Genomic DNA, 19,884 nt, shown 5'->3' with positions numbered 1-19,884 from the left:
TTTTATTTTTTATTTATCTTTGAGTAAAATTATTGACGATTTGACACATCAGTTTTGTATTTTATTACAGTTTGACTTTATATTGGACTTAAATAAAATGTATAAAATTCTGTATAGATACTTAAAGGATATTAAATATCACATTGATTTCAGACAATATGTAGACAATTTGTAAACTGTTACGTTAATGATTTTTGTAATGGGTAATTTGTAAAACACTAAAAAAATTTTTATACATTTTGTCTATGTTGCGTGAGGGCTTGCAGAAACTCAAAACAAACAGTGTTCTGACATCCACTTAAGTCATAATTAATGCATGTCATTTACCAAAAAGTTAAAAATATATGCTCAGAATTATTCCTGTTGCGAATACTTGTTTGATTATTTTATATACATTATTATAATATTTAAACGCGAAAAATCCTCGTTGTGCCAAAAGCGTCGTTGAATGAAAATTCGAAATGTTTTAGGGCAGAAAGACACCGAAATGAAGGTGGTGGAGAGAAGGGGTAAAAAGAGAAAGATAGAGAGATAGGTCTACGTTTCTCTGTTACCGACACCGAGCCGTTATACTAGTACTACTGTTGTATATATATATGTATTTATTTATAATATATAGCAACGTGGCCAGAGAGGTTTGCGCCAAGGGAAGATTTATTATGGGACACCGCCGTGCGATTTTCCCTTCTCCAGTTTAGCGTCGGTTTTCGTTCGAACGCTATCCACCTCCATCGCTGCTGTTTTAAATGCGCGCACGCCATCGTCATCGGCTCCACACTTACACACCGCTGTGTACGCTATAGTCTACTTGTATGGTGTTGCCGTTTTGGCATATATAATTAGGTCAACGCATTACATTGTACATATTATATAATATTAAATTGTGTGCGTGTGTGTGTGTGCGTGCTGACGAGCGGAAATTCGACGGAAAACGTCAATTTTGCTGTAATAAGGTTGTCAAGATTCCAGCTTCAGCGTGGTTAAACGCAAACTATCCAACCCACAATCATAATAATTAATAATATTAATAAACAATAATTTATTATTGTATGTTCCATTTATAAATGCAGCCTTATATAAGTGTTTGTACTGTAAGATAAAAACAAAAACAAAAACATTTACACAAATTATACACTTTGTATATTATTATAGTACAATAATTTATGTATGTAAGTGTGAGAGTATTATTTTAATTGAATGCAGTGGTGGCAGCGATGACACCAAAAAGGAAAGATTTTTTCTTGACTAAAAGTCAAATTTAAGAAATATTAAGCCATTACAATATTTTGAAAAAACACCACACACATATAAATTATATACAATAGAACCTCGATTATTCGTGACTCGATTATCCGTGTTCGCGATTAACCGTGCTCACTCTTCCGAAAATTCAAAAATAAGTATGGACTGTAGATGTATAACATTATTGTATATTACATTTATAATTATAATTAAATAAAAATTTCAAAATTGCTTTATAATATAATTGTGTGTATGTATGTATGTATTTATAATTATAATTAAATAAAAAATTACATTATTATAAAAAGTCTCGATTAACCGTGGTTTTCATTTATTCACGTGACCCCCTCGCCGCCATTATCCTAGATAAACGAGGTTCTACTGTATATATTTCACTCATAATTTTATAATGGCTGTAAAATATATATTTTATTGTAATATAAAAACAAAAACATAACATCTTGAAACCAAACAGTTTATATGTATACATATTTCCGTGAGGGACTTTTTTAAATGAAAGAACGCTGTATAATAGTAATAAAATACGTAACATTTTTCCGACAGAGGTATAGAACTTCAGAATGGAATTCGATGTGTGCGTAATTTATAACTATTCACTATACAATATATATTATATTATTTAAAACATATTTTTGAAAAGTGATGATGGTGATAAACCAATTTATATGTGAAACATTTAAAAATGCATTAATAAACACATATAGCCGTGAATCATACGGCCTCTTGCATGCAATGATACACGATAAATTGAATTAACAAAATTAAAATAATTAAAAAGGTGGGAAAGTGGGTAAGTACTGCTTTTCTGTACATTAAAGGTGTTGAATAAGTCTCTGTAATGAATGTATTAAACTTGAATGATATATCGTTGTATACGAATAACAATTCTGAGCAGATGTGGTTTGCCTATAATATAACTAAGTACCTATAATTCATGATATTGCTATACAAGTATTTTTTTTATTATTGTAATTATATCGTAGGTTGATTTAATTTTTCTAAATATTATATTGAATTTATAATATTAATAACTATTTTAATAATATTTATTTATTCTATAATATTACCAATTAATACCACATTTCCATAAGACAGTGTGATAGATTCATAGTATAAAAATAAGTTATAATTCCCCGCGAATAATATTTTTTAAATTATAAAAAAATAATTAATAACATTATTTTTAGTTCAAAAATGTAATTTTGTTTAAATATAAATTTCAAAGTTAAAATGTCCAAAAAAAATTTGTGATTCTTTATTATTTAGATTTTTTGATTCAGTATGAATAGCTTATAAGGAACTTTGTTTTATTTCAGTCCTATCATCAATACTTATAAACAAAATTACAAAAATTTATTTTTTATTTTTTATTTATTTGTTACAGTTAAAGTGTTAGCTTATAAAATAACTAGGTAATTTATGAAATAACTAAAGTATACATAATGTATATAATTTTTACTTTAATAAGTTATTTTATACATTTCTGTTGATGTATACATTTTAGAAATATTTTAAAATATTTGCTTTACATTCTGTAATTAAACGTACCTATTACATACAAAGCAATATTTGATTGTGTAACAAAAACTGCTCAAGTCCTCTAACTTCATAAATATTTTTAAAAAAGAATCAGAAGAAGATGCTGAAAGTTAAGACAAAAATACAATTGAATAATATGGTATGTCGTAGGTCATATATCATTAATATCATTAAGTTGTATTATTGTAATTAACTAATAAACAAATATTTACCTAATTAATTATTTGTAGGATGATGAAAATCACCAAATAATTTTCATAAAAAAAATAGTATTCTTATAAATTATAATACAGTCCATTTTAAATATTGCTATAGTATACATACATAACATTCATATCGTTTAGTTTTTGAGATAAAGAGATGAAAGAGCTAATGATAATTTAAGAAAACAGACAAAATGAATGAAATATTTATCAGTTACAAAACTTGCGGTTGTTAATATATTGGTTATATAGTGCTATTAAAATCCCCAGTAGATAAAGGAGGAGATGAGATGATCCTCGATCAATTATCACAGTTGTATTAAAATTAACAGACGATGAGTCTTGACAGTTTATAATAATTAATTTAATCTAAAATAAATTAAACATTGTATAATGTATTTTAAATTTTAATGCATTTTATACTTAAAGGAAATCAAACTATAATTCTGTAGAATAACTAGATATTTTATATAATAAGTATAAATAGTTTTTTTCCGTATATTATTTTATACTTTGATAGATATTTGTAGTTAAACTATCTATGAACAACTTAGTTATATATTTATACACACACACACACACACACACATATATATATATAGTTATTGATTTTTTGGAATTCTAGTTTTATGTAAAAATTCCAGTTTTTCCGATTATTTTGAAAAGTAATTAAAATTATATACCTTTTACCTCCCAAAATACTACATAGATCTCATTTTTTACTTGAAGACAACGCCAAACTTGAAAATCAAAGCATTTCTACTGCCTTCAAAAGTGATGAAAAGCAGAAAAAAATATCATTGTGAAATCAATATATTCATTCCTATGTTTAGAATCTAAAAATGTTTCATCCACGGAGTGGTACGTTACATAAAGAATTTGGAAGACATTCATCTACGTGGGCAACGCAATATATCTAGGTACTATGTACATATTTTATTGAATAGGATGTTTTTATCCACTTCAAATTACAAATCGAAAAATATATAAATTTCGAGTGAAGAAACACTATACTCTGAGTGTAAAAGAAAATTACCTTTGGCGTAGTTGGTGGGGATGTGAATAAATTATGAGCGAGGGATGTGCGTGTTACTTTAAATGTGTATACATATATATATATATAACGAATATCGTAGGTCCGCTCGTTTTCCACGTCGTACGACACACGTGGAGAGGAGCCACCACCGCACTTTAGTCCATGCACGTCTAGACCGTCAGTATGTATGATATAATTTATTATTATACAAATTATATCTATCTTTATAAATGTATACAATATACAATATATAGTCACTGAGAGGAATAATTATTACGTCTTTCACTTATCAACGATGAAAATCGACATTATAAATAGTAAATGCAACGTACTTATAAATATAATATATAAAAAATAATAGATTACAATAAATATTATACAAAATGTAAATAATATTTTGAAAGGTGAATCCATCAAAGTTCAAAATAATGACAATAAAAAACAGCTTTGGAGAGACTTATATACAGTAGTCATATGTAGTTGTATTGTTTGTATTATTATTATAAATTGTGTGATAGGTACCTATATTAATTATGTTTTATAGTTTTATACCTATTACCTACTTACAAATATTAAACTAAATATGTAATCGATTATAATTTTCGTTGCTTAGGTTGTTTGGTGTAAAAGTTTTCACTATCGTAATTTCAAAAATTACTTATTGAATAATTAGGTATCTTTAATAAAACAAATTTAACACTGATAATATCATTATTTAAATAAGAGAGTTAAACTGTCTATCCTGATTTGTTTCTATTCGAAAAATAAATAATTTACTTGTTGAAATTCGAAATTACTTAAGTCAAAATATAGTTCAGTGGAGTTGTGATTTCTATTAGCAATTAAGAATAGTGTAATGTTGTTCATAATTGTTATAATTTTGAGACACATCCACCAACAAACTGTTTCGAAAACGAAGTATTATGTTCACGATTTTATCATAAAACCGTTTAATTTAACAGCCATAACAATGAAAATCTGATACACACCTCGGATCCGTTGTTAAGTAAATAATTGTTGTAGATTAGCAAATATTTTATGTAAATATCTTATCGAATAAATACATGTATAAAAAGCAAATAAATTAATAATAACTACCACTAGAATCCATTACATATTAATATAAAACAATAATAACGATAATAATAATGTTACACGAAAACTATTCAGTAATAGAATCATGTATCAACATTTTTATTGGTTGTATTATTATTAATTATTATATTATTATCTATAAAAATATGCAACTAAAAAGAACGTCGACATTGATGTATCCAGACTGCCTATTTAATACGCCATGTTATTGTTATTTTAATTTTGATAATAACAACAATAATATTATTATGTACACATAAAAAAAAAAAACATGACAACGAATTATGTATAGTCAGAAAAAAGTTGTTATGTGGTTAAAAATAAAAAAAAGTGGGACTACAAAATAGGAGTTGAAATTGTTCAGTAGATACTAGCTGGTGTATACCCTATGTTAGTAATGGAATAAATCAAGCGTTTATATTATTTTATTACAAAAATGCTGTTACGTGAATACAAATACGTTTAGGAAAAACAACGAGGCATATGTTTTTTATCTAGGCATGACGCGTTATGCGCATAAAATGTAAGCCTACAAGAATATTAATTGTATAATATCGTTATGTTTTACAGTTATCGCTCCAAATTGTAATATACGTAGATATGGATAGCTGGACGTGTCATGTGATACAATAATTAGAAATAAATTTAAAGTCACAAAACGTAAATTCTGCGTCCACGAATGATATACCCACCGCTCATCACTTCAACTATCCCATCAATCCCATCAAAAGTCGTAGTCCATATTATAGACAGGGGCCAAGGCATTAAAATACAATACATAATATTATATACGATTGTGCGTGATGCATAGCGTGCAAACACGGGCCCACAACGTCGAAAAATCCCCTCCTGTATCTTAACCCCTTGCCACTACCCGATCATAATATTTTCAAGAGCAACAATAGTCGAATAAGTACTTGGCGGCAGCGCGGTACTTAAATGTATTGTTTCGGCACGTCATAACAGATTTCGGTTTTCCTGCGTTAATATAATAGTTTTACGGTTTCGAAAGCTCTCCCTTTGTGCGCATATAGGTATATAATCATATTGCTCACATATACACACACACACACACACACACACACACAAGTGCATGCGCAAAAACACATGCATACAATATATACACATGGGCACAAACTATTTTCTTTGCAATGGGTTTATTTCGAATGTTATCTACTCACCTCTCAGTTCTCACCAACGCACAGAAAATACGCCAAACATGTATATTATATTTCACCGTACCAATAAGATATGAATCTTTTCTTTTCATATTCTTCAACACTGAGAAGATGCGGTTCTACGTATGATATTTCATATAATAATATACTCTCTTCACCTGATTGAAAAAAATCAAATCCAATCGATTCCCACGCATTCCGTCGTTGAGTAAACTACTTGAATCATTATAGATTCTAATTGAACCGATAGATGTAGTAGTTTTACACTCATGTGTTTTTATTTCGTATTTATTTGCAATCTCAATTTCGGGGGAAAATTCTGGTAGAAAATTTGAAAAAAGTAAAAAATTCTACGTAGTTTTCTTAAAAACCAAGAAAAACTTTAAAAAAAAGTTACGGAATAACGTAAATATTTCCTGAATACAGATATTTGAAAAAAATTTGTTTCAATATTATGTTGTACTCAAAAAAAAAAAAAAAAATCAACATAGAAAATTCACTATTACCTAATTAAAATATTATTTTCTATACAGCAATGAAATTTTAAAAATATTTAGATTAATATACATTTATTTACACCGTGAACCTATTCTTAATGTTATTTAGTACTTGCACCAGTATTAATGACTAAATAACAAAATACTATGTAAAATAAACTTATAATAATAAAAAACGATTAGGTTTTAGAAAAATTAGTTACGTTACTACTAATAAATAAATAAATTTCTAATATCATTATACAATTATAATAACATATTATTATAAAATATATAATGATTTATAACTAGATAACTAAACTATATTTTAGTTTTGTAGGTATTGTATTGCATCACTTAATTAATGAATAATTATAATCAACATTTACTATAGTACACCACATTGACTTCTCTGGATACTTTTGTATCTAATTTTGACAAAAAATAAAAATAATTTAAAATAAATATAGTTAAGTTGACCACAAATGATGGGTTAAACTCTTAAATGTTTGAAAAAAATAATAAATTCTGTTGATCAGGAAAAATTATTATATATAAACGGATACTATATATATATTGACTGAAACGCTAAAAATAAAATGTTTATAACATAAATTAAAAAAAAAAACCTAATCAATAATCATATTGATATATGATATATATATATTTTTTTTATATTGGTATTAAAAAGTTTACAAGTTTTGTTTGATTAATGAATTATCGACATCGTTAGCATTGAATACACTTTATTATAGTTAACAAACATTTAATTGTAATAATAATATCTTCTGAAAATAAGAGCGTATATTATAATATCGAAGTACAGGGTATATTAACATAATACATACTCACATCATATATTCATAATATAATATATGTATTTTTCAAAGTCGTATATAATAATCTATGTGGTACGCAATTCCTGTACAGCATATAACAATATAATGTCACTTTCCGAGCGCAGTAAATAATATATATATAATATACATGACATTTATATATATTCTTATCACTGTTATTCGAGTGAGGGCATCGCGTATAGTGGCGCAAAATGTATTCCAAAAGACGTCTTTCTTAACGTCATTTCTTTCGAATTTCCTACTTTATATTTAATTTGAAAAGTTTAAAACGTCTTTTGGAATTACGTATACGCGTTTCGCCTGCAATTACCCTTGGTATAATAGCAAATAACAACGCCCGCATTACCACATATCGTCTACAGGGCAATTTACTAATCAAGCTCGTCACCATTTTTTTCCTTTAGTAATGAATTTATTTAAACTATGATTTTTTAAATTTTCAAATACAATTAATAAGCATATTTTTAAATACTTAGATTTTGCATATCGTTCAAGAACTATTCTATAGTAGACAGTTCTTATCTTACTTTTCTGACAAAAATTAATCGATTGTTAAGCAGATGACTTATTTAAATATGTTTATGTTTTTAAATCGAAATTCAAACTAATAATTTTGAGTTATTTACATTTCTTTATGAAGTATAATAACCCTATGATAATGAGTTAATAATGTATGAGTTCTATAATGATTTAAACATTTTAGTCATTTATTTCAATTGATAAATATTTTAATATATTTTGTAAAAATTGTCATTATATAATAAATACTATATCCATTAATATACGTTTATATTTTATATTTTTATAATACATTTTTTAAGAACTGTTATCTATAGTTTATCTACATTTTAATAACTCAGAAACAACTCATTTAAATTTTGATTTAAAAGTTCTAAAAATCAGACTTTTAATAAATTATTTTTTAAAGAAAAATAATTTTGGTGAGTAGGTTTTGTTAATCATCCTGTTTATGATTTGGCCACATCGAGTATAATCGATTTTTTCTCTGTATAATACACATACAATGTAATTAAATATATGAGTATAAATATATATATATATATATATGTGTGTGTGCGTGTGAGTGTGTGTTGGTTGCAATCATAAAAACAATGTTTTTTTATAGTTTTTCATCCATGAGTTTTAATCGCCTTATGGCTGGTACATAGGCTTCATTAAATGTGTTTAAATTTTCAAAATAATTATTCTAAGTTATTATAATATAGGATTTATATGCTGAGACAATTGCTTGAAAAACTAAATTGTAACTACGTTGTTTGTAAAAATCACACCGTATAAAAATATTTCGAATACATGTCACGTTCTCATCTGTCGTTGACCTTATATTATTATAATATAATAACGTTTAAAAGAGTGAAAAAAAGTAAACGTAATTAAATAATTTATACAAAATATATTTAATTACATGTTTGAATACAGAAGGACTGTAATCAACGCAAACGATTTATCATAGTCAAACAACGATGATCCAATTGTTGTGATAAAACTGCTCTGAGCCGTAGCCGTTCTCGACCTATGTGGATCATCAACTGAATTAACTGGTTAAGGCTAGGGTTTAATCTACAGTAGGTTACAAGAAAGTAATCTTAAGTAAAATATTAAAATCTCAATATTATACACTAGTTTTAATGTTTCAAAAAATTGTAAATAAAATAATATAAATGCAATACATTGAAACTTTGGTATTAAAATTAAAAACAGTGATAAATTATTACATTTTAAAAAAAAAATATGAAGGGAATTCAATTAAAACCACAGCCGACCTTTAATGTCTTCGTATATCGTAGAACTTATTTGTAGGCTTGATGAAATTACTGATAAAAATGAATTTTCCTATAAGAATTAACTAGTCATAATTTTCTTAATTGATAAGCACGGAAACTTAAAAATATTAGATCATTGCCTGTGCTCCAGAAATGAATCTGAGAACATCATGTAGGTGTTAATATATAAATCTCAAATCACTGAGATTTTTTAGATGAAATCTCGGCCTACGTTCGCATTAATATTGATCGAAAAGATTTCCATTAGTAATTAACATTTAAAGTTTGGCCTGTACAATACCCAACAATATTTATGCATTTTTAAAAGTAAATATAAAAACGTTCAGAAACAAATTTAAGTATTCTGTTTGAATGTATTACTAAGTTAAAAAAGAAAAACGTGAAATAAATTCAATGTGCAAACACTTGTTCGTGGTTGATAGCGGACGATGAACGAATTCATAAAATAATTGATTCGCGCGTCACACTATTGTGTTTTTATTTTTATTTTTTTATATTTTTATATTTATATTTACATATCATAATATTATAATTAATTGAAGTTTATTTTATAGCATAATATTTTGTGTTTTAGGTGTGTCTGGCTGTCAAACCGAATTTTCAAAAGCATCAATAATACATAGAGGAACTTAAATAATATGACGGCAAGTCGGTGGCGATGACTGTCGTCGCCTCGGTGACGACTACAACCACCATCGATACTGCAACCACACCGCAACGATGACGGGAACGACAACGTGGTCGGCTGCGACCGCGGCGGCGATTCCGTCAGCGCTCGCGGACACGTGGTAGTGTGTGGCCGTTCAACCCGGCTGGGTCATCTCGTTCTTCAGTTTCGTCTCGTGCGGTTGACGTCGGACAACAACCAACAGCACCGCCGCCACCACCACCAACAACAACAACAACAACAACAAAAACAACAACACCGAGGCGGCGGCGGCGGGGGGCGGCGGCCGTCACGACGGCCGCTCGTCCACGACTGCGACGCGACCGACGGTACGTCGCGCTGGCCCGCTGACCGTATTGCGGCGCTTACCACTGCCCGCGTGCGCACACTGACCGCCCCAAGAGCACGCGAACCACGCACCATCTGTTCACGCTTACCGGCGGCCGAACACGACCGACGAACACCCGCCGCCGGTGGCCGGGCCCGATGAACCGGACCGAGTGCCAGACGCTGCGCGACTCGCTAGTGTGGAGAGACGCGCAGGTTTTGGGTACCTTGGCCGGCCTGTCTTTTATCGCGCTCATCGTGACCGTCGGCAACACGCTCGTCGTGGCCGCCGTGTTCAACAGCTCCAAGCTCCGGTCACCGACCAACACGTTTATCGTTTCGCTGGCCGTGTCCGACCTCATGGTCGGCGTGGCCGTATTGCCGTTCAGCGCCACCTGGGAGGTGTTCAAGGTAATGATAATAAAGCTAATTCTATTATTATTATTATTATAATGAACAACATACGACTATATCATTGTGCTGAAACTACACATATATAACATGTATATTGGAAGCCAAACGTAAATTATGTCACGACGAATGGGCATTAAATCGAAAATGCAGTTATTTTCCGGCCATTGACCAAATACATAATATTATGGAATCGCCATTATAAACAATATGTACTAAATATTCACCCTGAGCGCAAAATTGGCCGCATCCATTCGTTTGATACTTATGTTGTACTGTTAAAGTGAACCACAATTTTAAAAAGCTATATTGACTAAAATTAACTCCGACACAATTGGGCAGTGCACCAATAGTAATTAGTGGGTTTACTTTCTTTAGTCTCTTTAGTCTTTAGTTCTGTCTTTACAGACAGTATAATCATAATATTTATAAATATCTCGTATCTAATTATTTTCAACAATTTTCATCACATACACAGTTATTAACGTGATTCACTGAAACATCACCATAGTTTTCCCATATATATTATGTAGGTAAATAACGTTAATGACTGGTTGTACGATCTAAGCTCGAATAATTAAAAGGTGTGAGTGTGGTTACCTATCTCTACTTTGTAGCGTAAGTTTACGAACGACTAATATAAGTGCGTATGTGTGTACGACGTGCAGTGTATAGTGTTATGAGTAGTTCAATCAGTAGCGATATGAATAAGACAAATATGACAATCATGACACACTGTTCATATACTACTGGATGATTATTTTATCGAACACTCATTATTTAAAAATATATTAACATTGTTTAAAATATTTAAAAAATTATATTTTTATGATTTTTTTAATTTTTTGAATGACCTTATACATTTTTAATTTTATATTCTAAAGAAGAATATATTTTAGAATTTTTCAATATGTACATAAAAATCTAATTTTGAACGAGTAGCTTATGACATAAAATTCGAATTTAGGGCGAGTAGTTTATGAGTTATACTTAATTTAAATTTTTGGCGAACGAAGTAGTAGACCAATATATTTTGCGAATATCCCGTACTACTCTACTTCGCTAACCTAAATTTAAATACTTATCATTCATAAATTATTAATCTATAATTGTATATATAAAAATATACCGATAAATATTTTTCTGTCATAATATTAAATTAAAAATGGATGTTGTCATTCAAAAAAGTAAAAAACTTATAAAATTATATCAATAAAAAAATATTTAAAAAATTTATTTTATTTCGACTGAAAACTATGTAAATTATAAATGTTATTTTCAATAAAATTAATAGATTTTGAAATAAGAGTTTTGTTTGATAATATAATCACCCTGTATATGTGTTTTTGTATACTTAACATTAATAAACAATGGTATCAAGGCTCTGGTAATAAATAGTTGCCGTATAATAAATAATTTTGAATAACACTCAATGCATAATAAATCTTAGCACAATATTAATACCTAAACGTCTTAGACTACACGATATAATAATATACGGCCCTTCTGACCCAACAAATAAAAATAAATTTAGTACACAATTTAATATAATATAAAGGCATTCTCAGCTCAACCAACCAAACATAACAAAAATACTATAATGTATTATAAAAACAGATGATAATAAAAAATAGTACAGCTACTCACAACTTATGACAGGCAGTGCGCAGACTGGATAGCTATTTCAACTAAACCTAAATAAGTTCACATAGACAACAGTAACTGATCATTTGTGTTTGTTATATAGTATAATCTACCTAGTTTAATAGAAAAATATAATATCCAAGACATTTACAATTGTGTATAGGTAATAATGGAAACTACCACGGCGATTAGCGCACACGTTTGTGGTATATATTATACCATATATATTATAGTATATTATAAATGATAGTAATTTGTCGATTAACGCGGAAGATACAATAAAATAATAATAATTAAGATGGACATTTATACCCACAATATATTATATGATATAAAACCGCTGGATATCATTGATACAATATGATGATTGTAATATAAAAATATAATAATAAAAAAGTGGGTAAAATATGTGGATAATATTACAATACATGTATAATACAATATACGGAAAAAATATGTAAACAAACTAGTTTTAATTAATAATCAATGTAGTGGTTTGATAAAAACAAACTGTAACAAAAATGTGCAGCTCATATCAATTAAGGGTTGTTATTTATAAAATACATTTTCTTAATATGTTACCACTTGCGATCATCTAGACATGCGATCATCAGAGCAATAATTTACGCATATCCGTTTTCACGACGCCATGGTTTGTGTATTCAGATTTCAGATTCATTTATACATAATATGTACGTCGTATAATCGGGCATGAAGACACGATATTAATCCAAAACGCGTCGTAAATTATTATTATTATTATTATTATTATTATTATTATTATCGATTCATCAAAACCACACAAACACATGAAGTGTCGCGTTGCTAATCCGATATAATTCATATCATTAATCATGGTAAAAAAAATCGTATCACTACGAATGATATAATATATAATATAATATTATGTATTCATGTGTACCTACATATTATACAGGAGGCTTGTGCTATATATATTGGTGCGTGCACACAATTTATCTCGATGCGACAAAACATTTGTTATATATTGTATCTGGGATATCGGCATAATGCATTATATTTTATGTATGTATATAATACATATATTCAATATATCTATGTATTTTCATTTTTTATGATAGGTATGTACTATGTAGACGTACAGAGCATACCTACTATCCCACACTGAGTATAACATTAAGCGCAGACGGAAAAAATTGTTAGAGCCTAGGACAGATTTTTTCAATGAGGCCAAAAAATATTTTTTTTAACGTTTAACTATTAAACTTTATTAATTGTAATAAAAGTTATAACTAATGAAATTTATATATTATCGATAGAAAATTACCTATGTAAAATTTATATTCATGTATTCATACCAATTAAATAATATTTAAACACCATTTAGTTTTAAATTATTATATTAATATACATATTATTTATTTCTAATAATTGTAGTTAGTATTAATAAATAAATAATATTAGTTTCTTTTAGATTGAAATTGTTTCTACACTACTTATTAATAGATATACATATTATATTACCAATTCCGGTTAAATATTTAAATTTTTCATTCTACTTTATATGAAAAACTCAACTGTTACTTTGTATTATTACAACACCCTTAGTTGTTATATCTGACAAAACAAATTAAATAACTTAATAATTAATTCATATTGTTAATTACCAAAAAACTGCAATAGTAAAAATGTTCGATATTTAAATTTAAATTGAAGGTTGAAGGTTAAATATAATATAAGTTTGAATATTCTTTTTTTTTTGAGGAGTATAAAAATATTAAATATATAAAATATTACATGATAATGAAAAAGTCAATTAAATAAAAATTTAAAAGAAAACTATTAAATTAAAATATTAAAATAGTATGAAATATTTAAAATACTTTGAATAATTTATGGCTGTGATATTAGTATGTTTTCTTCATTTTGTTTATTACACTGTGCTCAAAAAAATAAATTATATTTCGTATTTTACTACTACACCAGTTAAATTGTTATATCATTTAAAACAGCCGACGCCTCGATTCGAGTAAAGGTCAATCGACAAAATGGTTTTAGTTTTACTAAGTAGGTAATTAACACGGACAAACGTTCTCATTTAAGCGAATCGGCCGAAAAACAGCGATCGTTAGCGAGAAACGACAGATGAACGTATGTAATCGATTATTAATTATCTAGTGTAATGTTATACAGTGTTTATAGATGATAATACGGTTGAAGGTTTATTATACATTATCAATATTATTCTACATTATATAGACGTGAAATCGAACAATAATGGGTTGGAAAAACAGATTAGGTATTATGTATATAATATAATTTGATTCATAGTTAAGATAGTATTATACTAATAATGTCAAAAATGTCAACGTCTATCGTTCATTTGCAAGGTAAAAAAAAAATAGTTTCAACGAGGATACATGGGCGAGAAACTAAAATCTTATTTATTTTATAATATATAAAAGATCCATGTGGACCAATAAAAAAAATAAACCAAAGTTTGAATCTTTAGGGGATCCATAAACATATACCAAATAATAATATGCAAAATATGTCCCTTATTATAATCAAACTCACGAGGACAATTATTTATTTCAAACCCTCAATGGGCCAACCCTAACTTCTACTTATATTCTATTTTAGTGATTTTTAATCAGAAATTATGAGTTACGCGTCTTCCTCATATTGCATATTACATAATAAATTAGCTTATAAATTAGTTGATGATAATTAATTAAGGTTTATTTTATGCACATACACATATAATTTAATAAACACAAATATGTTTTTTATTAATAACTAATTAATCATTTATTTTACGCAAAGCGTAATATATTAATGAGAATGCATGCATGTGTGACAGTCACAATATTGCGCACCAATTTACCCAAAACAACATTTTGATGGTCAGCATAATATCGATAACAGTTGTACCATACATACTTGCGCATAACAAAATTACCAAAATGTCTATATAATTAGCTATTTGTCACTAGATTTTAAACAAACCAATGATAATACACAATAATATTTGATATGAATATCATCATAATACATTAATATATTGTAGGGTGTAACTATTAAAAATCATCTTGAAAATTGTCACGCAATAATTTTACCAAGAGTTTCTTCGGATTTTTTAAATATACACTTATTATACTGTATGAATAAATTAACTAGGTTTTAATTGCTGAATAATAAACATATAGGAGTATGAGACGGTATATCCCTAAAATGATCTTGTGAATTTGTAAATATTTCTTTTTCATTCTTTATGACAATACTCGTAAATCGTAATTTTAGATACTTTGTGTGTCTATACTTTATAGTGATATTTATATTCAACTTTTTAAATCTTCTTTAAAGCTATTTACCCGTTTATATATATTTCGAGTCCTGTTTGACTTAAAGTCTTATTCTGCATCAGTGCGTCCTCTATAATATACTCTTTTTCACACCTTATTATATTGCAAGCCTCTTGTTATACATTCTACCTTTTACCTACCTTAAATAACCATCCATACTTGTAGTTTTCGGTTAGATGAACGGCCACGGTGGAAACAGGAAATTAATCAGGTAATAACCCGAATTTTAAAGCACGGAAAAACAGGATAATTATAATATACATTGGACTCATATGGATTTGAAACGAAAAAACAGTGCGATCAAAAATTAAATAACATCAATTAACGTTGAGAAAAATGGCCACAACGACTATTTAACTGGACTGGTTGAATATGTCGTGGTTACCATTTCACCGCAAGTACTGTAAACCATATGGTCAATGTCTGTTTAACCGTTTCTTACCACTTTTGTTTAGAACCTCACCGGACTTTATCGTTAAACGTTCCATGATTTCAAATTTCCGTGAGCGTGGCATCTAATTGCGAATTCAACCAGTGAGATTTTAAAAACCGCGCGACTACGGCTGTACGCTCAAAGTCAAAGGTACCACAATCGATATCTTATATGGTATAAGGTATACGAGCGGCGAGCGTAAAACTACCATTCTTGTCGTTACCCACTAGCTTTACAACAGCAATCGTCCGATTAACGATGATTTTTGTTCGAATTGTTTTTGCATTGCTGCGCGTGTATAGTAAAGTTGTGTGCTGCAGTATGACGACATTTCGGCGAAACGGTTCTTAAACGTATCTCAGGCTCGATAAAACGCCCAAAGGATTACGCGCCGGGTAGCTGGTAAAGGTAGGATGCAATCAGTCACCTATATTATTCACGGGTTTCACAGAAGAAAAGTGACATTTTCATATGCGCCTCAATCATGATGATGCTTAATTAGAATTTATAGTATTTGCTTATAATGATGTGTGCATATAATATAGGTTCGGAAAATCTAGGTAAAATCTTATCATGTGACATATAAACATATATTAATTACTATTGTGCCTAAAAATTGTCGTTCCGTATTATTTATTCATAGACAACGTTTACTTCATCTGCAACATAATTAAATTATTATAACCAAGAACAGTGAATTTTTAAAATTAAAATTCTCCAAACTTATAAAAAAAATCTCCAATTATTGACCTTGAGTATCATGATTCAACATCAATTATAATTTGATTGAAATTAACACAATTTCTTTATTTTTTTTGTTATTTTAATTTAAATAAGAAATTGAACAATTTACCGCACTAAAATAATATTACTATAGTAGATATTCAGTATCACATTATTATTTGATATTAAAGATTAAAAAATGAAAAAACCTCATAAATAATTTAATATTATAGATTGAAAATAGTATATAAAAAAAATGTTATAATCTCCATTATAAATAATAATTCAGATAAATTGTTTGATTAAAATTATTTCTAACTTTTCTAATCGTGCTTTGCCCATATAATATATCTAACCAACAGATGAAAGAACTTATTTATCTTAAGGGTAAAATTTTTAAGTCCTTATGGTTTATACAGTTATATTATATAACGATATTCGTCTTATATAACTTATATAAAAGTCAAATCGTATAGATTATTTTTTATGATTAATTTTAAATTTTCCTACTTGGTCATCTAAACTTGGTGATTAAATATTATACATTTACTATAGTTAAGAATAAAATGAAGCAATGTATAGATTCCTAAACTTTATAAAGTATAACTTGCGTTCTTATTGGTTATTTTCATTGTACAATACAATGTGTATTCAATTAAAGTTTAATTCCATTTTTTTAGATTCTGAATAAATTCTAAGATAAATGTATTAATTTTCAATGGTGTATGTGTGTATGTGTTTTTTTTATTATTTCTGTCATCACTTTTTGAGTGATTAAAAATGCTTTGATTTTCAACTTTGAGCATAGTTTCTAGTAGTTAATTGGATCTAAGAACAAGAATTGTATTTTCACACAAAACCAGTAATTCAACAAAATTTTTTTTTTTTTTTGTGTATTTAACTCAAAAATGAATAACCGTAGATAGGTACTTACATACTTACAATTTTCAAAAAATGTTTATGAATTTCTTACTTAAAGTTTAATTAAATATTTAAATACCTAAATTATTATTATTCATGGCAATTTTTTAAATAAATATTTTAAAATATTGAAAACTTATAATCGTGGTACTTATATATTTTATATAAGCGTTATAAAATTGTCAAAATTTCAAAAATGTACACATTATTTTGTAGGTAGAAATTCATATATTTTTGTATTTATATCTAAGATATGAACATATTAATACAACATTCTTATTAGTTTTTATACCAATAAAAAAATAAACGGGAAAATTGTATTAATTTTTTATGACTATTTGAAGTTCTAATTTTATGACATTAGATATTTATTTATATTAATAATAATTTTATTTTTTCTCAAGCGATTTTTGATATTTTGTATACAGATATAATTTACCTTAGTAAATTAAATATTCAATTAGAACCAAAATTAACTTGTAATTTATATATTTTAGGTTAATATAATTATATATTATACATAATTTCATATAAGCATTAATTACAACAGCACAATGTGGATTAACCTTTATTCTATACCTACTGTTATGATTTATTTTTATCTAATATATTATTCTCAATTTTTGTTAACATATATATATATATATATACAATAAATTATTATTACGAATTACAAAATAAATCAAGATTAAAAAATTACAATATAATTAAAGTGAATTGTAATTTTTATATTTTTGATATTAGTGTATTACGGGAATATAAATTAATATAATTTAATAAAAAAAAATCAATAATAATGGTGCCAAGACATTTGTTATAATATAATTTTAAACGTAATTATAATATGTACATTGTACATGGTGTATGAACGAGGTATAAAAATAATAATGAGGGACGTTTTTACCGTAGATTGTTGGATTTGGCAAATCCAGAATTTCTTTCCAGAAGTATTGGAGCGTGCCGTTTTTAGTCTCAATCGTTTACAATATTGTACAATTCCGTAGAATAACAAAACTCCCTGAAAAAAATTCGTGGCACGTTTTTATGGTAGGGTAGCATAATTATTGTATATTTTAGTCACGTGTAAACGAAAATATAAAATTATGTTTAGTAAATACCTATTATATTGAGTATAAATAGTATGGTAATAGATAATAATATATAATAATAGGGGTAAGGTTTAAGGATACAAGCTATACCAGTACGTTATTGTATGTGTGGATAGGGTAAAATTGTTCTAAAGACAACGATTGCAAACCAGCAACATTGCATGCATGTAAATAATAATATAACTATTCAATAATAATAATTGCAGAATCAATGTACCAATGATAAAGTTTAATACATACATTATATATTATATTGATATAAAATATAGTATAGTACACTAACGCCCAGCACCCGTATCGACGATTGTTTCAATATATATACACGCAATAGTTTTCACTACATTTCTTCAGGCGATTTGATAAAAGAAAAAGTTATTATTATTATTCAAAAAGTTTTCATATAACATATTTTAAATAACATTATCCGAACGGAATAAAATGAAAAACGTGAATAAATTAATTTACAGTCGTAAGATAGTTATTAATTTAGGCCAATCAAAAAAAAAAAAAAAAATGACTGATTTAAAATATTAGAATATAATAAAATGACTTTAGTCGTGTAGAAGGTGGGTACTCGTCACGTTTCACTCACCTAGTAAATACAAGTCACTGTTACACGTTATTATCATCATAATATTTAATTGCAATGATATAACAAATGATTTCAATACATTTAAGAACGTATGATGATTGAAAGTTATTAATATTTTAAATTCTCACAAGAACAATTTAATAGAATTGTCTATATATTATGTTTTAATTTCTTATTATCAACAACTGTTTTAGCAAAATTATCCATACATATTACACAATAATATTAATATTACCTCGTTATACATAGATTTACATT

The 19,884-nt window shown here is 27.5% G+C and overlaps 1 protein-coding gene across 2 annotated transcripts in view; it reads left to right on the top strand.

The window, feature by feature from the left end:
- The window catches only part of LOC113553005 (probable G-protein coupled receptor No9), a 115,933-nt gene that overhangs the window by 60,634 nt on the left and 35,415 nt on the right, over window positions 1-19,884 (top strand). For both annotated transcript variants that reach the window (XM_026956099.1, XM_026956101.1), the window contains one exon: window positions 10,030-10,860. In XM_026956099.1, the coding sequence (XP_026811900.1) occupies window positions 10,609-10,860 (252 nt within the window). In that variant the 5' untranslated portion in view covers window positions 10,030-10,608. The remainder of the gene's footprint in view (window positions 1-10,029; window positions 10,861-19,884) is intronic.

This window comes from Rhopalosiphum maidis, chromosome 2 (assembly GCF_003676215.2).
Source record: "Rhopalosiphum maidis isolate BTI-1 chromosome 2, ASM367621v3, whole genome shotgun sequence".
Taxonomy (NCBI): Eukaryota; Metazoa; Arthropoda; class Insecta; order Hemiptera; family Aphididae; genus Rhopalosiphum; species Rhopalosiphum maidis.
This window is presented reverse-complemented; position numbering and strand designations above follow the sequence as displayed.